The sequence below is a fragment of the Mustela lutreola genome, chromosome 17, assembly GCF_030435805.1.
Source record: "Mustela lutreola isolate mMusLut2 chromosome 17, mMusLut2.pri, whole genome shotgun sequence".
Taxonomy (NCBI): domain Eukaryota; kingdom Metazoa; phylum Chordata; class Mammalia; order Carnivora; family Mustelidae; genus Mustela; species Mustela lutreola.
In genome coordinates this window covers 42896493-42917888 of record NC_081306.1, presented here as the reverse complement: position 1 = coordinate 42917888, position 21396 = coordinate 42896493, and the positions used below count along the sequence as shown (strand labels likewise).

Genomic DNA, 21396 nt, shown 5'->3' with positions numbered 1-21396 from the left:
CAGGTCTTGTGCTGGGAGTCAGCCTTGGAGGCATGGAGCTCCGTGTCTCTAACCTTATCTGCTCAGGCTCCAGCACCCCAGACGTCACACCCATGTGATGGGATTCAGAGCCCTTGGGGTTCATCCCGAATGACAGGGTTGGAGTAAATCAGCCACGTGGCCTACGGTCTCAGGTGTACAGGGACACTCCGCAGGCAGCATATTTCCAGCTCAGAAGGGATTTCCCAGGAGCCATCCAAGGGCCAGTCCTGAAGGCCTTGGAAAGGGGCAGGGTTTGGAGCAGCCCAGGCCTGTCGCATAGCCGGAGGAAAGATTGCCTCTGAGTGGCCCCCGCTCTCGTGTGGAACCAACCCTTCCAAGCCCTTATTGGGCTGGAGGGTGCTCGGTGGTACTGGAAATCTGTGGCTTCCGTTCTCTGTGTTTGCAGGGGCCCAGTCCCTGCTCCAGCGGTAGGACCCCCGTGAACACCACAGGGCTGTTTGCTACTTGAGTTTCAGTCTGAGGCTGTAGCTGTGTCTCGGAGGGGCCAGAGGCCATGTGTGGGGCCAGCAGCTCCTGCCCCTGGTGCTGCCCCCGTCTTGGGACCTACAGACCCAAAATGAAGCTTCTGGGGCTCGGGATGCTCCCCAACAGGCCTCAGGCAGACCCTGCTTCTCCCCACTGACCCCTGTCCTTTCTTGCTGCAGTTTCCTGTCAACATGGGGGACTCCAGCATGGACGCCAGCGCCACCGTGTCGGAGACCGTGGCCGAAGAAGTGTCTTTTCTCAGCATGACAGACATGATTCTGTTTTCCCTCATTGTGGGCCTCATGACCTACTGGTTCCTCTTCAGAAAGAAAAAAGATGAAATCCCGGAGTTCACCAAAATTCAACCAATGTAAGTGACCCTACTCAGGATCCTTCTCTCGGCCCTCCAGAGCCTGTCCGTGGGTCCCGGCGGGGCCCTGTCTGCGGGCCCGGGGCAGGAGGGAGCCAGGCGAGAGGTGCGAGCTTCCTTGCAGCATTTTGGGTCGAGTTGCACGGGTGGTGCCTTACTGGTGGCCTGGGCTTGGGCTCTCTCTTAACCCCTTGTGTGTCCACAGCGCGTGGGGGCTCACGAGGTTCTTTTGGGTCTGTTTCTTGTTCTCCTTTCTCGATGGAACCTCCCAGGGACCAGTTCCACGGGTAGCTCATCGGAGGCTCGGCGGCATGAAAGGTCGTCAGAGCTACAGCCGGCACCCAATTAATATTTCCTTCCAAGGCCCGTGGTCTTGTCGCAGGAAGTGATGGGATGGGGAGGGGCCGCTTGCACGGGGCCACACATGGAGATGCAGACAGTTGCCTTTCGGTCCCATGGCCTTGCTGACGTGGGCAGGATCGCGCTTCAGCCCTCAAGCTTAGCGCTCTGGGCGGCGGGGGGGGGACGGGACGGCAGCGGAGGAGAACTGTTTTTTGCCTCTTCTCGAGACCCACACTGACCATTTCTGTGCCCGGATGTGTCGGGAGTTGTCTCCCAGCCGGGACACCACCGGGTGTGCTTGCCTGGAGTTACCATGGGTTCCCCCAAGCACCCCATCTTAGACACCAGTCGCACGTCCCAGCGTCACCAGCTATGAAGCAGAAGTTGCCAGAACTCCCCACCCCACCCCCGCCCCGCCCCAGGTTTGAGTCATTGGCTTACGTGGCTCTTAGAGTTCAGGAGAGCAGTTTCCTTACTAGGTTACAGGTTTATCATTAAGGATGTAAGTCAGAACAGCCAGAGCGAAGAGGTGCGTTGGTGGGGGGCTGTGATGCTTCCTGCCCTTGCTGGGGGTGCCACCCTCCCAGCACCCCCAAGGAAGTGCTCAGCACCCTGAAACCAGAGCTCTCCAAACCCCGTGCCCTTGGGTTTGAATGGAGGCGTCCGTGCCTCGGTGCAGGTGTGACTGATGAAATCCTTTGCCCTGGGGACTCGCTGACCTTCTGCTCCTCTCCCCTCCCTGGAGGTCAGCAGCGGGCCTGAAAGTTCAAGCCCTCTGGTCATGTGCTTGGGTCGCCTGCCAACCGGCCCATCCTTAGGGGCTTTCCAGAAGTGGCTTTCTTACCATAAACTCTGGTGTGGCTGAAGGGGCCGGTTCGGAGGGACGGTCGCTCTTGTCACTTAGCGAAGGCGAGGGTTTTAGGAGTCCTGTGCCAGAGAGGGTCCCAAGACCAAACGCGTAGTTATTATAAGTCGTGATGTCACAGACAGTGTCCCGCTCGATTTTATTCGTAACAGTGTTTTCTTTTTGCTTTACTGATTTTCTTTTTCAACCTTCCATAAAGCTGCCTTGGAAAAAGGTTTAAGTAAAAAGGCAGATTCGTTGAAAGCAAGTATTAAGGAAGAGTGCAGCTGGTTTTTGGATTTAGAAAAATGACAGTGTGACAAAGATGAAACCACTGTCCCCTCAAGGCTGAATTCCAAATCATTCCTGTAACCAGGTCGCTTTGTCACGCTGGCTGTTGCCTGTGTTTTACCCAGACTCCAACCCAAGGGGCCTGCGGGCAGCTTTGGGGGCCCAAGGCGGACGGTTGCTGAGCTGAGACACAGACCCAGGCCTGCCCTCAGGGGGTGCCCTGAGTCCTGCCCAGAACCAGTCTCGGGTTTAGGCTGTGGGGCCGCTCTCCAGCCAGAATACCCAGGTTGGGCGCTCCGGGTCCCACAGGCTCCTCATTCCCTGTTCCAGTCCTGACTGTTGCCTCTCCTGGAAAAGTTACGGTTCAGACATCAGAGCCGGTGCTTAGAGAACACAGTCCTCGTACTACGGACAGGACAATAGTTTTCCATTTTTAGACTCTTAAGCGAAGATCTCCCGAGGCCCCACTCTGCCTCTGGTAGCCACGAAAGCCGCGAACAAAATAGGGGAAGCCCCTGCATTTATCAGGCTCCCAGTCTGTCGCTGGGCGGGGCCTGGGCCGAGATGCTTCCTTTGCCCTGCCTCAGTTTCCCCATCTGCCAAATGGAGGCAATGACCCCATCCGCTGGGGCTTACGTGGGCGTTAGGTGATGTCACCTGGTGTGTTCCTGGTGCTGGTGGCTGCAGCGTGTCAGAGTGTATTTTGTGTCGAGCCCTGCGTGGGGCACTGCAAGGACACAAGAAGGTGGCATTGGCATGGAAGAAAATGTGTGTCAGGACCTCAGGGGGTGCTTTGTGGAAACGCTTTAGGAAATGCCCTCGTGTGCATTGTCCAATCAGGGTATCTGCCACGGCCCCACGAGCCAGGCAGGCTCCAGGAATTCCAAGAGGGACTTGCAAGGTATGCTTAGGGAGGTGGGGTTGAGCGGTTCTAGAAGGTGCTGTCATGCCCCGAGGCTTGGAGGGCTTTGCCTGCAGAGAGCCAGACCAGCCAGCGAGTAGGACTCCAGCCTCTTGCGTGGTGACTGGCCCACGTGCCTTCCTGACGTGGAAGGTATTTTGGGGAGAAAATGCGTGGTAAGGGACCAGTGACCAGGTCCCCGTTTCCAGTCGCCCTGAGTTTGTTGGTCTGTAAAGTGGAGATGTCCCCTGCACAGTTGGGCCCCAGGAGAGGACGTGCATGTACCACGGGAGGACGTGCATGTGCCACGGGAGCACTTGAGGCCACCGTCCTCCCGGCACCGCTCTGGCCTTGCAAAATGAGCCTGACATAAAACTGCTAGGCCAGGGGCGCTGGTGGCTTGTAGAGTCTGTCTCTTTGCCGGGATGGGAAACCAGGTGTCCCTCCTTATGACGGTGAGGTTCTGGCTTCTCTGTGGCGTGTCTGCCACTGCACAGCACCTCTTGTCGCTAACTGTACTGTGAGGAAGCCGGCTGGGGCTGGCTCGCGCAGGCCCTCTGCGGGGGACCCCTTCCCAATGCAGGGGTCTGGGCGACGAAGGTTCGAGTTCTGCCTCTACCTCCTAGTAGTCGTGCGATGCTTCCCGTGACTTAACCTTTCCGAGTCCTTGCCCTTCCTTCCTTGTCTCCTGGACAGCAAACTGAGCCACTCTAATCACGCGACTCTCGGTCACGGGTTAGCGCTTCGGCCAGGTGCAGATGGCCGTGACCCCGTCCCCAGATGGCGTGTGTCATTATCTTTATCCTTTCTGTTAGTACCCTGTCGAGTCTCACCAGAGCCCTTTAAGGGCTCACCCCACTTTGCAGATGAGCATACCGAGACTCAGGTCCTTGGGACCAAGGACCCAGGTCACCTGACCTACAGGGAGCAGAGCCAGCCGTCAGGCCAGACCTGCAGACTCCAAAGGCCACGATGTTTGCCACAATGCCCTCGGCCTCTTAAGGTGGCACCAGTGCCCTGTTTCACACCTGAGAAAACACACTCCGAGAGGTCACTCGGCTGGCCCCCAGGGACACAAGCCTGGCCCTCCTGCTGTAAAGCCTGCACCTCTGTCCCTGACCACTTCGGTCCCCAGCTAGCACACGCGGTCTCCGCTGCAGCACAGAGCCTTAGGGGCCATCGGCTCAGTGGGGAGTCTCAGGGCTTAGTGTGGGGACTGTGCACGGCCCTGGGCTGCGTGACTAGCATGGGGTGGGGCCGGGGCGTGGACGAGGCAGGCAGAGCTGACCGGCAGGGCTACCCATGGGCTGCGTGAGGGGTGGACGAGGGTGGATGAGGGGCTGTCGGGAGGCGGGTGGACGGGGGGCTCCAGGAAGCGGGCCAGAGAGAGATGGGGAGGCCAGGGAAGGGAGTCCTGGGGCTCACACAGCGAAGGCACAGTCGATGGGACATGGGGGCCTGGGTGTGGGGGGAGTTGGCACAAGGCAGCCGCTCAGGGCAAGCTTGGGGATTGGGGAAACTGAGGAAGCCTCTGGGAGGAACGAGGCGGGGCAAGGGAGCCGAGCAAAACCCAAAGTTATGAGATTTGGATCCTTTGCAAGCAGTGGGGGATGGCACGACCAGACAAGAGGGAGGCCAGGCTGCTAGAAGGAAGACCTTTTTTTTTTTTTCTGGTCTTTTGTTTTTTGTGTTAAAGCCGGGGAGAGAGCTACGGTTAGGTCTCTAACCACACTTTCTAACCGCCCCTTTGTCTAGTGCCCTTGGCCCTGGGGGGGCGGGCAATGAGGAGCAGGAGACCAGGGAGGTCAGAGGGAAAGTCGGTTCTGGAAGGACTGCCTTGTTTCTGCGGGTCACCTTGCTGCCGGAGTGTATATAACTCACGTGTGCTTTGACGGACGAGTCACCAGAATGGCCCCCATGTCGTCTGTGTCAGAGCACCCACTCTGCGGCGGGAGTGGTGTTCTTCGGTCTCGATTTGGTTTTCCGTTCTGTGAATTACCATAATCTCTTCATTCTGATAATGACGGACTTTCCGACGCTTTCCGGTCTGGAGGACAGTTACGAACAGCACCGCCGTGAACATTCTAGTAGGCGCGTTTGGTTGCCTAATGGACATTGCTCTGTTCCGTGTGTGCCGTGATGTGGAGCTGGCGAGTCGTGGGGAAGGTTTAATCCAGCTCTAGTGGGTCCTGCTAAGCGGTGTGCCAGCGTGTTTGTCCCGGTGTCCAGCCCGCCGCCGGCACGTCCCGTCCTCACACGTGCTTTTGTCACCTTTCTTCTTGTGGCCATTCCAACAGGCATGTGGAGGCACCCTGTCTCGACGGCATTTCTCTGAAGACCCATGACCTTGTCGTATGTTTTACGGGCCATTTAGAAACCTGAGGTGAAGGGCCTTTCCAGACTTTGCTCATCATCTCCCAGTGGGTTGTTGGCCCAGCCGGTTTGTCGGGGTTCTTTATGTTCTAGATACGGGGCCTTCGTTAGCGGGACAGATGGTAAACGCTGCCTCCTTACCCTCTTACGCATGTCTTTGGACGGTCAGAAGTGCTTGACTTACGCTTAGTCCCATTCCTCAACCTTTTGGTTGACCTTAAACCTTCACGGCTGATGTTTTTCTGCCCAGATTAACTTATCCCACGGTCATAAAGATGTTCTTTTTACGTTTTTTTTTTTTTCCTAAAAGCTTCCGTGATGGGGTGGAGGCGGGTGGGAGGGATGGGGTGGCCGGGTGATGGACCCTGGGAGGGTGTGTGCCATGGTGAGCGCTGTGCGGTGTGTGAGCCTGATGATTCACACACCTGTACCCCCGGGGCAAATAATACATTCTATGTTAGTAAAAAAATTTGTATGTACTGCATACAGTTGGATCACTGGTTTTAGCCTATTATTTAAAAAAATAAAAGCTTGGTCATCTCTAAAAAAAAAAAACAAACTTCCTTGAGGGGCACCTTTTAGGATTCTTAGGATGGCTCAGTCGTTTAAGCATCTGACTGTTGGTTTCGGCTCAGGCCATGATCTGTGGGTCCTGAGATCAAGCTCCACACCCAGCTTCTCCCTCTGCCCCTCCCCCTGCTTGTGCACTCTCTTTCTCGCTCTAAAATAAATAAATAAACAATTTTTTTTAAAATAAAAAAGCTTCCTTCAGTGTAGCTTTTATTTATTTATTTTGAAGATTTTGTCCATTTATTTGAGAGGAAGAGAGGGAGAGAAACCACAAGCAGGGAGAAAGGCAGGGAGAGAAGCAGACTCCCCGCCGAGCAGGGAGCCCCGTGGGAGGTTCGAGGCTCGGTCCCAGGACCCCGAGATCATGACCTGAGCCAAAGGCTGGTGCTGAACCGACTGAGCCACCCACGTGCCCCTCTGGTATAGCTTTTGAACTTCGACCTGCATCCAGCGGACGGTGACTTGGTATCGGCTGGGTGTGTGTGGCACTTGAGGTTCTTTCTGTCCCTTGTGGGCGTCCATCCACGGCACCCAGCACCAGCTACTGAAAAAGGCCCTTGTCTTCCCGTCGTCCTTCAGCATCAGTGTTGACATCAGTCAGATACCCATGACTGACCTGTGAAATGCCGGTCAGTTTCTGGACTGTTCTGTCCCTTTGATGCGCTTTTTTGTCCCTTCGTCAACACCGCACTGTTCTGTTTTCTGTGATTTTGAAGTCACTCTTGACTTTGTATCTGGCAAGTCACATCCAGCTTTGTTCTTTAAGGAATCTCTTGACTTCTTTGGGCCCCTGACACTTCCGTGTAGAAACCAGCATGTCAGTGTCCACCAAAACTGAAGAGGGACTAAAACCAGCCCTGCTGGGGTTTTAGTCGGGATCGGCTCGCGTGTATAAATTAACTGGCGCCTTATACTATGGAGTCTCCTGGTCCACAAACATGGTTGTATGCCCTGGAGAGGCCTTTCGAACCGTTTGTAGTAGCAATTAAAGGCTTGTTAAGGAGAGCGGCGCGTCCTTCTAATGATGCTGGTGGTAACTCCGACCCGCTCCCACTTTGTCCTCAGCCTCCACCCGGCTCGTGCCCCGGGACAGAACGTTCCAGGGTGGCTCCTGGTCAGAGGCCACTGGGTATGATGGTTCCCGCAGGAGTCTGAAGCCCCAGGGTTCCCCACCAACCCCACTTTGCCTACCCATGGAACACAGCACTCTGCGTGGGGCACCTGTCTTGTCGGTTGGCCATTTGTGTTTCTGCCTGCCCTGGGGCAGTGAGAGCCTCTCACTCGCGTGGGACCCTCGTGTGGGACTTTCAGAGAACAGCGGTTACTAGCGCTAAGTCTGTTCCTGGTGCGGACTGGCCTAGAGGCTGGCCTTGGCTTGCCTGGGGGTTTTAGATCTTGGAATTAGAACATTGTTTTAAATTAGAACATTTGGGGCATCTGGCTGGCTCAGTCAGTTAAGTGTCTGACTCTTGATTTCGGCTCACGTCAAGATCTTGGGATCATGAGATCAAGCCCTACATCGGACTCCATGCTGAGTGTGGAGCCTGCTTAAGAGTCTCTCTCTCCCTGTCTCTCTACCCCCCCCCCCCAAAATAAATAAAAAATAAATCAGAACATTGAAAAGGCTGGCACATAAAACCCAGACTTACAGCTTCTCTTAGAAAAAGAAAACCATCAGAGGAGCGGTGGAGCTGAACGGGGTCACCCTTGTAGGGGGTCTGTACCCCACCCAGGCCGCTGGGCTCTTCTTCTGCTCTGTTGGAGGTGATGGGCACTGTGGAGCCCCCACACGTACCTCGGCTTCATGCCTGGCGCCCCAGAGAGCTTTAAAGAAAAACAAAGCTTTTTATTGTGGAGCCTTTCAAACAAACCCCGATGCACAGAGAGCACAGAAGAGCGAGCGCCAGCGCCGGTGGCGGGCGGAAACAGCTCTCCAGCCAGCCGGAGCCGTGTCCCCCCTCCCTGTGGCTCCTGGCTTGTCTGAGAGCCATCGTATTTCAGGAGCAGCCCTGCCATCTGGGTGAAATCTGAAAAAAGGAATGATTTCGTAGCAGATCACAGAGATCTTCCCTATGAGATGATGTGAAATGTGAAAATAGTCCTTCCTTCTAAAATCCGAGGGCCCTGGGACGCCTGGGTGGCTCAGTTGGTTAAGCAGCTGCCTTCGGCTCAGGTCATGGTCCCAGCGTCCTGGGATCGAGTCCCACATCGGGCTCCTTGCTCAGCAGGGAGCCTGCTTCTCCCTCTGCCTCTGCCTGCCACTCTGTCTGCCTGTGCTCGCTCTCTCTCCCTCTCTCCCTCTGATAAATAAATTAAAAAAAAAAATCTTTAAAAAAAATAAATAAAATCCGAGGGCCCTCCTGTCTGCACGCAGCTCGGGGCTGCCCTCACAGCCAGGAAAGCCAGCCCCAAGCTCCTGGATCCCCAGACCCTCAGGAGCACATGTTTATAGTTCCTGATTAACAGATGGATTTTTTTTAACACTTTTTTTAAAAAAATTCAGGATCTAAGCAAAACGGCAGTTGATAATTAGATCTTATAAGTCCCTCTCCTGGGGGTTCAGGTACGTTGGGCTATCATCTGCCTGCAGCAAAACACGCCATTTTAAAGTTTACGGTTCAGGACTCCAGGGTGGCTCAGCCGGTGACACGTCCGACTCTTGATCTCGGCTTCTGGCTTGATCTCAGGGTTGTGAGTTCAAACCCTGTGCTGGGCTCCATGGGGGGCCACAGAGCCTACTTAAAAAAAAAAAAAAAAACAAAAACAGTCCGGTTTGATGAGTTCTGCCAGAGGTATGGCTGTAGAACCAGTGTCACAGTCAAGACAGAAAACATTCCTCCGTTCCTCAAATTCCCTGTGACCCTGTGCAGTGAACACCCACCCACCCCCACGAGTGACCGACCGCAATCTTATTTCTGTCCCTGTAGTTTTTGCCTTTTCCCGGATGTCCTGCGAATGGAATGACGTAGCTACAGCCTTTCACGCCTGCCTCCTCCTCCTCAACGTGGCAGGAAGTCTCGTCCCGGACGGGCTACCCTCCATCCCTCGTGTCTCCCCGCAGCGGTTTTGTTCCAGAGACCAGACCGTTTGTTTCGGTTTCCCACAGTCTGGGTTTTGCTGATGGCATCCCACTGGGGCTTGCTTCTGAAAAGCCACAAAGGAGCTCATTTTCCAGCGTGACCTTCGTCTCGGGGCTTGCTCTCGACCGAAGGGCCGGGAAGGCTGGGAGTCGAGGCTGACAGCGTCGTGTCCGTCCGTGTAAAGTAGTTTTCCACGCCCAACTCGGGGTCACTCTCTCTAGAGAGACGTGCTGGGCTCTGGCGGACGTGAAAACAGGAGCACACACGAGCGGGACGAGGCGGCAGGTGCAGCGGGGAGGCCTCTGAACGCAGCAGGGCGCGTCGAGCAGAAGCGTGAGCAGGAGCTCAGGGCGAGCACGGGCGGGACGGCTCTGGGAGGGGCGTCCCCAAGCGAGGTCACCAAGGGAGTTGGTTGTCAGGAAGGGAGTTGAGGGTCACTGAGGGAAATGGGGGCCCTGACCCGGGGGTCTGCAGGGCTGGAGGGGTGAAGCCGGCACGCTGCCCCATGCTGTGGGGAGAGCAGGCCAGCGGGGCCACGCGTGGCCGGTGGGGAGTCCCGATCCGCGTGATGGTGACTCCCGCCGAAGGCTGAATGGGAGGCTGTCCCTGAGGGAGACAGCAGCCCCTTAGAGCCTCAGAGCGCCCCATGTGATGAGGCCTGAGGATCCCTGAAGACCCCTGGGAAGGGCTGTGAAGGGCTTGCGGAGCCTGTCTGGGGATTCCTGTGAGCGGTGCTCAGCCCCGCAGGCTGGGGGGAGGCACAGCCTGCTCTGCTGGTGGGCGGTCGTGGCCTGCCACGGCTCTGGGCTCTCATGGCCTGGAGCTGGCTTCCTGCTCCCCTCCGGCCCCATCCTTGCCTGAGAAATGGGCATAGAAGTCCTTGCCCACTTGGCAGGGTGGGGGAGTTAAAAGAAATAGGATGTAGAGCCCCTTGAGTACTAGCTGGCATACGGTAGGCACTCAGTACGTCCGAGTGCCCATTCTCTGTTTTGGCTTTGACCCGTGCCCCCCCCACAGGCCTCTGGCCGGCGGCCGCGGCAGGGAGCACCATCTGCACTGGGTGCACCCCTGCGGGTCTGTTCTTGTTTCCTTAGGCGAGGGAGCTGATGGGTCGCGTGGAAGCCCCAGCAAGTCACTCTCTTTCCACCCAGGGTAGCTCTCGCTTTCAGCCCCGGGGCCCGGGCACTGCTCTGCCCACGGCTGAGATGCTGGGCCCGCGTCGTGGAGCCCGTGCCAGCCAGCCTGCCCCCGGCTCTGCCCGCCACGGCGCGGCTCCATGCTCACCCGTCTCTAGTCGCAGGCGCCTCGGCCCCGGGGAGTGGAGAACCTGCCCCCACGCCGGCTCTGGAGGGCAGCCGGTCCCCAGCAGCTGCCCCCCCACCCCGTGTCGCCAAGGGCAGGGAGGTCTCAGCAGGAATCCGCGCCCCGAGAGAATCACATTTGAGCTTGGGAGTGTGGCGACCTCCTCCGCGTGCTGCCGGGACTGGAGACGAAGTGACTCACGGGGACAGCGGGCTTCATCTCCTTCCAAGTGACTCAGTGCCTTCGCCCTCCCCGCCCTTTGTCCTCCCCCAACGGCGCCCTGCAGCTGACTTCTGGGGCCCAAACCAGAGAGACTCCTGCTCCCAATTTAGGAGTGGAAAGCCCTAATTGGACCCGTGTGGTCTCTGGGCTCCGAGCCTGGGCCAGTCCGCTGACTCTCTGTACTCCGGGGGCCTCTGCAGGGCCGCCCCTTGGGGGAAGCCGTCTCGGCAGTGGATGGGGGCCCGCCGTGCGGGGTGCCTGCCCTGGGTGATATGGGCCCGGCGCTGGGGGCTCCGTGGGCCACAGTTCTTTTGTGGCGAGGAAGACAGGAACCAGAGCTAATTTAATACGATCCTGACGTGCCCCGGCAGCGGGATCGATGCGGCTTCCTTTGTGCAGTCGGCCTCGCCATAGCAACGTGCACAGCCGCCTTCTAGGGTCCAGAAGGGCTGTGTTCAGCCTTAGGATTTGCTTTTTTTTTATTTGGAAAAGGGGGAGGAAGTAGGGCTCCGATATAAACAGTTACCAAGGAGACCCGAGTCGGGGTTGGAAAGGTTTTCTCCTTCCCTCGGTCCATACAGAAGGGGGGGTTGCCCCAACGCAGGGGATCACGGGAGGTCCTGGGCTGGAGTGGCGAGTCCGCCCCGGGGGGACGGGTGCAGGCAGGGGCTCGGCAGAGGCTCCGGCGGGGCTGGGGTGCCCGGGGCACTCCCCGAGGTCACAGCCCGTCTGCCGGCCCCACCAGCACTGCGGAGGGATGGACAGAGCCCGCGTTCCTGGCCGCTGGCTCCCTGCCCGTTTCCGGGAGCCGGCCGGAACCTGCCTTCTCCCTTAAGTCCTGGGGTCGGAAGAGAAGCCATGGGGTGCACGTACTCCTCTCCGCGGGACGAGCCCACCCTGAGAAGGTTAGTTTCGGACGTGTCCCCGCAGCAGCCCACACCGATGCCCCTCGGGAAGGGCCCCTGCCTGGGCAGGCTCGCCGTGGAGGCATGAGGGGGCGCCCTGTGGAGCTGACCAGCAGAGTCGGGTGGTCCCCGGGGGGCTCATCCGGTTCGTGGGACCCCCAGTCTCTTGGGTTCTGGTTTGCGAGCTGCATTCTCTGCTTCCAAAGGAAGAGATTTGGGCTGGAAACCAGGAAGGCCCCGGTCGCGGGCTCCCCGGCCTGGGAAAGAGCAGGATCCAGGTGCACCGGCCGGAGGGGAGTCGTCCGGCAGGGTCGGGCCAGTCGAGGGCACTCAGGTGTGGCCCCACGTGGACAGCTGATGAGCTCTGCCACCCTGAGCCTAGCAGCCAGGCTTGGCGGGGCAGGGATGGGGGCAGGTTCTGCTGCTCCACGAGGCCACATGTAGCCTGTGGGAGCATCAGCAAACGGCATCAAGTCGTGTCGGGGCGGTGCCTGGAGGCACGGGGTCGTCCTGAGTCTCCTCGGCTTTCTCCTTCTCCCCATGCAGCACGGTCCACCCCACATCTCTGGAAGCCACCCCCGGAGCCCAGGGGAGAGGGTCCGGGCTGAAGCTACTGAAGGAGCCCCAGCTGGCCTCCAGACGTGCTCGCGCTTCTAGAGAGAACGTCCTTCTCCCCGGAGGGCAGGCCCGTCTTGCACGTCCTTGAATGTTCCCAGCAGGCCCTGCTCCGGCCCCCTTCCCGGCCCCCACTTTCCGAGCAGCCGGCCTGGAATTCCCGCCCCACGCCTGTGTCTGGAGGCCACACACCCTGGGGCAGAGGCCAGGCACCCCAGGGTGTCCAGAGCTCAGCTCCGCCCACCCCCTCCCCACCCCCCGCTGCGTGGGCCTCATCCAAGAGCCCGTCGGCAGCCAGTTTCTGTGGCTTTCCCTTGGGAGCCGTTTTCTGTCTCTGAGAATAGAACCCAGTTCTTCTGGGAGGCCTTTGCGGGTGTCTTGGGATGCCCTCTGGGTGGACGGTCTGGTCTACCCGGGCCGCTGGGCGTCTTTGAAGTCCCAGGGTGACCCAGATGGCTCTCTCCTAGGCAGTACCCTCTTTGTCCTTGAGGGTTAACCAGACTCCAGATGGCGTACAAGGCCAGGGAGGGGAGGCCGCAGAAACCAAGGCATGGTGTTTTCAGTAAGAGGAGTCTGAGGCTTGCAAGGCCACCGCTTGTCCGTCGCAGGCCCACTTGGTGGCAGGTCCGGAATCCATGGGGGCTGCGCCCTCCCATCCTCCAAGATTGCCCGTGGAGGCCGGCGCTGGCTCTCCTGGCATGGCAGGGGGTACCCCTCATGCCTCCCACGGTCAAGTCTCACGTCCCCCTTCCTCAGACGGAACCACGGTCCTTGAGAAGCGACAGGAGTTGGCTTTTCTGCCGATGTCGAAGCCTGGAGGGTGTCCGGTGGGTCGGGAGCCCTCCAGCCACCTTCTCAGGCCCGACGGCCCCAGAGGCCGTGCTCGGTGCCAGGCTTGGGGCTGAGCGCAGAGGCCCAAGCAGCTGCCCCCCGAGCCGCAGATGGAGCGATGGGTCGGGGACACGGAGTCCCGGGCCCGGATGGAAGCCTGTGCCACGCTGAAGGTGGTGACAGACAACCTTCCCACGTGAGGAGCCGGGAGGGGTGCCCTGAGGAGGAGATGGTGTGCTGTGTCGGAAGGGATACGCCGGAGTTCATGGGACGGAGAGCGTTGTGGGCGGAGGCACCAGGCAGCTATGAGCCGGAGGTCAGCGTGGCCCAGGGCATCTGGAAGGTGCGAGGCACGCCCCGCCCCCGAGGGCTCTGTAGCTTCTCTGCTTCGGTCTCTGCTTGGGGCCTCGCTGTTCTGGTCATCGCTGTCGATCTGTCTCCACGCATGTTTCTAAACCTACGCTGCGGTTTTCATTTTCTCGGTGCAGAAACATTTCGTGCTCGCTGTAGGGAAGAGGGGTGGGGGCTTGGGCTTAGAAGTCAGCCAAGGAAGGAAACAAAGACAGTCGCTCCGCCCTGGGACAGAACCGTTCTCCGCGGGCTCGCCTGTGCTTTCCAGACCTTCGTCTTCTAGTCAAAATGGGATCGCGCCCCCTGCCTTACTCTGTAACCCGCGTTGTCCGCTTAGCGGCGGGTCACGAGTCTCCTTCCCCACTGGTGGGTGGGGACTGTGCTCCCCTGTCCTGCCTCTCCCTAATTCTTAGACGTTGGAGTTGTGTCCCCCCCACTTTTATAACTGTAAAGTATATTCGTGATACACTTTATTATTATGTTATTATTATTACAATACGAAATTATAATACGAAAAACCAAAATTGGAAACAGCATAGGCACCACCTGCCTCGTGTTCGAATCCTGCAATTTCCCCTCTCAGGGTGCTGGGGTTGTTCTCTGGAGGCCGTTTCTGGTAGGAATTAGCAGTGTGCTTTCCGTTTTTCAAGGACACAGACTTGTTTTGATCCTATGGGTCGCGCCTCCTACCCCAGACCGTGTGGTGGTCTGCGGCTGGGGGGAGGTGGGTGGGTGGGGGGCACCGTTGAGGGGCTGCTTTTTAGGTGTCAGCTAAGTACATTTCATTTGTTTTCGTTTGTTGGTTCACACCTTGTGAACTTCGCCGTTCTGACCATTTGTTAAGAAGTACAGATCAGTGGCTCTCGGGCGGCTGTGGCCACGTGTGGTTCCGTCCCTGCGCTGCTCTCCCCGGCTCATCACAGTGTGTCCCTCGCCGAAGCGTCCGTTCACGCTCGAGTTTCTGGTTCAGTGTAGGTCATCTGCTCTCATGGCTCAGAATTCACCAGGCGTGCAGCGGTGGGGGTCCGGCACCGAACCTGGGAGAGCGTGCGGGGTTGCGAGCACCGTGGTCTGGGCGGAGCATGAACGGGAAAGGCAGGGAACACGTGGTTGTTCGAGGCCGGGCAGGGACAGATGCCAGACATGCAGTTCGAGATGTCCAGACACCGGGCCCCTTTGGAGTGGGGAGGGCAGGGGTGTAGGCCCGAGGACCTGTGGTCCTGCTCTTGCCCTGCCGCCTTGAGGGGAGGGCCTGTTCCGGGTTCCTGGGATGCGGGGTTGTGTCTGGGTGGGAAGGTCTGGGCAGCGGGTGGTGGGCAGGGCCCGTGGGTCCCCACAGGTAATGCCCTTGAACTCCGGGGCCCTGAAAATGGCTCTGGTCCTGGACCTAACGTAGTGAAAAACCCAGGGAGCGTAGGTAGGAGTTCTGTTACCTTTATGTTCGCAAAATCACGTGTCTACACAGCTTGGCAGAGCCCTCCTCCAAAGGAAGCTTCCTGGTAGGTCTCCCTGTGGTCTCCAGCCCCCAGGCCCGCACAGACGCACTGTCGTGCCGTGGTGGGGGTGCGTGTCTGCACGCGCACGTGCCTGCGTCTGTGTTCCCTGGGACTTTATTGCACTTGCGTGTGCACAGGCAGCCACAGGATGTCGTGGGAGGAGCAAAGACCTTGGAGTCAGACTGGGGCCGGGCCCTTGCCGGACCCTTACTGGGCACAAATACTGCCGCCGGGCCACCAGCAGCCTCCCTGGACGATGGACACCGGTCCCCCCGGACACAGCGCCGCACCTTTTTGTCCTTTTCTTCAGTGACATTTGCCAGAGCCTGCACAGTGGTATCTGTCAGGCCCGTGTTCTAGATGAGCAACAACAAAGCCCAGGTTCAAGTTCACTTGGCTGCGGATTGGCAGGATGGCCGTGACAGCCCGGGCTGCCGAGCCTCTGCGTGACCCCCACCTCGCTGCGCCCCTGCCGGCCCAAGCGTGTTGTCTGTGGGGAAAAAGTAGATTTGGGAAGCAAATTGTGGAAGCATAACCTTTATGAAAATAGCGTCTCTACAGAAAGGGACACACAGAGAGATGACCTCAGCACGTGAGCAAGGGCTAACTACCTCCCAGATCAAAGCACAGATTGTTCTCGGTGCCCTGGGAGCCCCGGCTGCCCCTCGCCGTGGCCTGACTCTGGTCCCGGTGCGTGGGTTTCGCCTGTTTGGGGACTTTGTACAATGAAGTCATGCTCCCACTCTCTCCCCCGTCTGGCTTCTTGCACTTGGCCTCCCGCCCCGGGACTCATTCACGCGCGTGTGCACAGTGATCATTCTTGCCACGATGGAGAATGTTGTTCTCTGTTTGTTCTGCGGGTGGACGTTAATTAGGGTGTTTCCCGTTTGGCACCCACACGTCTAACGCTGCTGGAACATTCTACACACGGATCTTGGTGCACGGGCACTGCTGCGCTCTATCCACTCTGCACCGGGGAGCAAGGTGCTGGGGTGTGGGCAGACAGGAGAGACCGCCGAGCAGCACCGGGGAGCCGCCAAGCCACCGTCTGCGCCGCGGTCTTCTCTTCTGTTTCCCTGGTAACTAATGAGGCCGCTTCTCCCAATAGTAGCCTTAGATGCTCTCTTTAAGAAAGTGCTTGTTCAGGTCTTTCGATAGCTTTTTTTTTTTTTTAATTTTTAAGATATTTTTTATTTATTTGACACACACAGAGAGAGAGGTCACACGTAGGCAGAGAGAGAGGGGGAAGCAGGCTCCCCGCTGAGCAGAGACCCTGATGTGGGGCTCGATCCCAGGACCCTGAGATCATGACCTGAGCCGAAGGCAGTGGCTCAACCCACTGAGCCACCCAGGCGCCCCTTTTGATAGCTTTTTCTGTTGGATTATCCGTCTTTTGCTAATTGATCTGTAAGGTTTTTCTTACGTTCTTTACTCAAGTCCTTTGTCAGATACACAGAAATTGCAAACGTCTGTTGTGTCGTGGCTCACTTTTCGTGTCCTCAACAGTGCCATCTTGGAACAACCACATTTTAGTGTTCAGACTGGTCACTGCATTCAGATTGGCCACATTGCATGCTTCCCGAAGATTTGCCCTTCAGGGAGAGGTCTGGGTTTTGTGCCTTGCTGCCTTGAGCCTGAGCGTCCCTAGCAAGGCTGACTGGGTGGGTCTTTATTTTTGATTTTTGATTATTTTTTTTAAAGATTTTATTTATTTATTTATTTGTCAGAGAGAGAGAGAGAGAGCGAGAACACACAAGCAGGCAGAGCGGCAGGCAGAGGCAGAGAGACAGGCAGGCTCCCTGCTGAGCAAGTCCCATGTGGGACTCGATCCCAGGACGCTGGGATCATGACCTGAGCCGAAGGCAGTGGCTTAACCAACTGAGCCACCCAGGCGTCCCGATTTTTGATTATTTTTTAAAGATTTATTTATTTTAGAGAGTGAGAGAGCAGGCAGGAGGGTCAGAGGCATAGGGAGAGAGAGAATCTGGAGCAGACGCCACATGGCGTGTGGAGCCCGACACGGGGCTCGATCCCACAGCCCTGAGACCACCACCTGAGTCCAAACCAAGAGTCAGAGGCTCAGCTGACTGTGCCCCCCCAGATGCCCCTCACTGCGCGTCTTCAGATGACGCCGCAGGCCTGGGCCAGAGGAAGCGAAGAGGACAGGAGGCCAGTGGCCGGGAGGGGCAGGGTGGGCCGCAGTGGTGCTGCTGTCTGGAGGGGACGAGGCACAGGTCCCCGGAAGGTGCCATGGAGAAGGGAGCAGGTCCCTGTGGCCCCAGTGCTCGGACGGGAAGGGGGGCTTGGGGGCGAAGCAGGGGTCTGTGGAGGGAGGGGCTGGACGCCCCCGGGGCGCCTGTGCGGAGAGCCTTCCCAGAGAATGTGCGGAGCGGAGTGGCGGGCGCGGCGGGAGAAGCTTCTGAAGGGGCTTGCGTGCCCCGGCCTGTGGCCGTGGGGGCCTGCGGGGACTGGAGGTGGGACAGGGCCATCCGGACCCCTGGCTGGACGGTGAGGGATGGGAGTCACGGCCTTGACCTTCTTTGTTCTCTCTGATCCTGGGAAATGGCCCCCCATCCCCGCCCTGGCAGAGGGGGGTCTCGAGAGGCTTTCAGTTCAGAAGTCCTGCCCCGGGGCCACGCGCACCCCATGCCCACCAGGTACTTTTGTTTTTCAGGACGTCCTCCGTCAAGGACAGCAGCTTTGTGGAAAAGATGAAGAAGACGGTGAGTTTTCTCTGTGTCTGTGCCCGTCCCCAAGGGGTCGAGGCCCTGGTGGATGGGGGCGGGAGGCCGGCTCCAGCTCGGGGAGAGACAGGAGGACAGGCACGGACGTTCTCATCTCTCCAAAGCCTGGAAGCTGTCCTGCGTGGCCCGGAAGGCTTCCGCTGTCTTTTGGATGTTTACCTCTTGAACCAACCACACCGAGACCAGCTTCTCCCTCCGACTCCGGGGCTCTCCCCTGTCCTCCTGCCCAGTCCAGGCCCGGGCCCTGGCGGGTAAAAACCTCACACAGCTGTGGCCAGTGCCCAGCCATGGTTTTCTCTGGTTTTGATGAAGTATTTCATGCTCCGGGAAAGTACTACATCCACACGCTTAAAATCCCAAACTCTTCAGGAGGAAGCCTCTCTCCTCCTGTCCCTGCCACTCAGCACCAGGGTTCTTAGCCTTTTGTGGATCCTTCTAGAGCTCCCGCATGCGAATACCACCAGCCCCCAGATTCTCACGTCTCTTTAAAACACAAAGGGTGGCGTATTACATGGGGTCATAAACCAGGCTCTTCTGTAGCTGCTGTTCTTTAAGTGACTGGTCTGTGTTAGAGCGCCTCGCAGAGTTCAGAGACGCCGCCTCCTCTACCGAGCTCCATAGTGATTTCATTCTGCGACCGTGAACGTGACATTTGTCTTTCTGCCCCGTCAGTGGGCCCTTGGACTCCTTCTAACCCTTAGCTCTTCGGAACGGCGCTGCCCGCACTCTGCCGACCCATGTCCACAGGAGCAAACACAGTAAAATCCCAGAACTGGAACCGTGGGATCCCAAGGCGTGCACTTTTGAACTTGAGCTGTAGAAGCTGCCAGGTGCCCCCCGCCACCGCCCCCGGGGTCACCCCGGTGCACTCGCATTAGCAGGCTGTGGGCAAACCTGGTGCCCCTGAGCTTTGCCAGGAGAGTTCATCATCCCAGTGTGGCGTTTGCCAGTTTTCTAGGTTAAACAAAGCTCTCCCTGTGTCCTTCCAATTTGCATTTTTCTTATGAATGAGTTTCGGCAGGTTTCCGCGTGTTGGGACAGCATTTCCCGTTTTATAGATTTTCGCTGCAAATCTCCCGCCTGCTCTTCTGTCGGGATCGGTCCTTCTCGAGGAATTCCTGGAAGTGAGGAGGGAGATGAACCCTGTTCGTGACATGAGTTACAGATATTTTTCCTGGTTACACGTTCATGTCGTGCCCCGGTTCGTGCGCACGAGCGGGTCACCGTGTTGTTATTCGTGTGCTTGATTCTTCCCGTGACTTCTGGACTTCAGTTCTTTGCAGTTTGAGTCATGAACTGTAAACAGAAGAGAACTCTTGCACATTTTCTTTTCAGTGCCCTCTAGTACTTTCTCACTGTTCGTAGCTAAAATCCGGTCTGTCGGGAATCTGTCCCGGCGTCCGATGGGAGCCGTTGATTCCGCACTGAGCTCTGTGCCGCGGCCCATCTTATGATTCCCAGATGTATTGGGGCCTTTTTCTAGATTTTTCCTGTCGCAGTACATGGTCAGGCTATCTGTGGACCGTGTCGTACTGTTTGAGTTTTGGAGGTTTCACAAAGCTCGCTTTCATTTCCGTACTGCTGGGCCCTGCCCCCAGCCCCCAGCCCCACCCTGGCTCTTATTTTATATGTAACCGCTTCAGTTAGAAACAGCTCATGTTCCACACAGGTCACCTTTTAAAGTATACACTTAAGAACTTTCAGTGTATTCCCAGATTTGCACCAACCACCACAGTCTGTTCTAGAACATTCTGTACCTCAAAAAGCCACCCTGTACCCATTAGCAACCACTCCCCACTCCCTAACCCGCATCCCCCTCAGCCTGAAGCAACCATTCAGCTACTTGCTGGGCCCCTTAGAGGGTTGCCCATTGGGGGCCTTTCCTAGAAACAGAATCCTTCCGTGACCGGCTCCTTTCTCCGAGCCTCATGGCTCCGGGCTCCGTCTCATGGCGCGGGCCGGCGCTGCTTTCCTTCTCATCGCCAAATCACGCTTCAGCCGAAGGCTTTCTCTCTCCACTTGACCTCGAGGAGGAAGCTGTGGAGGTAGAGAGAGCTGTTGGGATGTTGCTCTGGCTGGCGGTGCTTTCTGGATTGGTGCCGGCGGAACAGACCTCTTGAATTCAGTCGCGTCTTTCTGCGCAAACTCTGCCTCTCGCTGTGGCTGAATCCTTCATCCGGAGCTTCTTGCAAGTTCCTCGGACGCTTCTCCCTGAGGGCTTCCTACGTTTCGACGCTGCTGTAAACAATTAGCTACTATTTTATATCCTGTTTTATTCCATTAGCCTGAAATCCTAAGACTGTCCTGTTTTACTAAGCAGTTTTTCTAACAGTTATTTAAAAGAACGTTTTGGGATCATCTATAGGACATTGGGGAAATAAAAAAGGTAAGAGAACACTTTAAAGCAGTTATAATCCATACATTTTCTTTTGTCCTTTGTAGCCACACATTTGGGCTCCGGGCAAAAACCAGACAGCGCTGTAGGGGTTGCGGGCACTGGAATCCTACCGCAGAGCGAACCTCACGTTGCGTAACGGGACCGGAAGGGGGCCTGTGCCTCGCTTCTGTCTTCCGGATCCTGCAGGACCTTTCCGGTCGGCGGGGCCTAACTGGCTGCACCCCGTGCCGCAAGGGAGTCTGGGGAAGACAGGTCCGGCTTCTCTCCGGCTGTGAAGGCCGTAGGAGGCAGGTGGAGGGGAGAGCGCGGGAGCCCACCCGCTGGGTACCTTTCCTGTCACCGAGACTTTTGTGAAGAGTATTTTGTAATCACGCATGGTTCTCCACGTGGAGACTGACTTTTGCTCTACTTCTGGCTGGTCTTTTCCCCTCATGTGTGCGTGAGTATAAACACACACAGACGTACACACGCTGTGGGTCGAGAACAAAGTAGGAGTATATGGTACGTTTTGTTTGGTCTTTTTTTTTTAACTGAACATTACATCATGTGTTCTCCTGTGTCATTTAATAATCTGTCCACACTGTGATCTCGAGCAGCTGCTTGTCTGGGTGGCCTTCGTCGCTGACAGCCACAGTCGCCATGGCAGCGAGAGGACCGCCCCAGAGTGACTTAGGAGGACTTGAGGCAGGAAGGAAGGGGGTCTCCTGGAGGGACCCCACCTGCCCAGCCTGCCCCGCGGTCACCTGGAGGCTCTGGTGAAGCCTGTGGCTCGTGGTCCCTCACTGACACCTCGTGTCCGGCCTTCTCCAGGGCAGGAACATTATCGTGTTCTACGGCTCCCAGACGGGGACGGCGGAGGAATTTGCCAACCGCTTGTCCAAGGACGCGCACCGCTACGGGCTGCGGGGCATGGCCGCGGACCCCGAGGAGTACGACTTGGTGAGCACTCCCTGCCCCCCGGCCTTTCCAGTAGTGTTGGTCAAGGCGTCTGGAGCATAGAGGCGTGTAAGGGACTGAGCCAGCCCAAGGGACGGACAGGCATGGGCATCCTCTGGCATTGGTCCCGGCCTGGTGGCCCCGGGTCTGCAGGTGTGAGCTCCCGCGGCCGTGCACACCGGGCCTTCCCTGCCACTCCCACCGCGGCTCTCCGGGGCTGGCCGGTGCCGGGAGGTGGGACTCAAGCCCCTAGTGGATTGGGTGGGGCGCCTGGGTGGCTCAGTGGGTTAAAGCCTCTGCCTTCAGCTCAGGTCATGA

At 57.7% G+C, this 21396-nt stretch overlaps 1 protein-coding gene across 4 annotated transcripts in view; it reads left to right on the top strand.

The window, feature by feature from the left end:
• Positions 1-21396, top strand: part of LOC131819793 (NADPH--cytochrome P450 reductase) — a 59953-nt gene that overhangs the window by 32449 nt on the left and 6108 nt on the right. For 3 of the 4 annotated variants that reach the window (XM_059155132.1, XM_059155135.1, XM_059155133.1), the window contains exons 2-4: positions 687-877; positions 17675-17723; positions 20953-21081. In XM_059155132.1, coding sequence (XP_059011115.1) covers positions 699-877; positions 17675-17723; positions 20953-21081 — 357 coding nt within the window. In that variant the 5' untranslated portion in view covers positions 687-698. Of the gene's footprint in view, positions 1-686; positions 878-11645; positions 11708-17674; positions 17724-20952; positions 21082-21396 lie in introns of those variants that run through there. The other variant, XM_059155134.1, reaches the window with a different exon arrangement.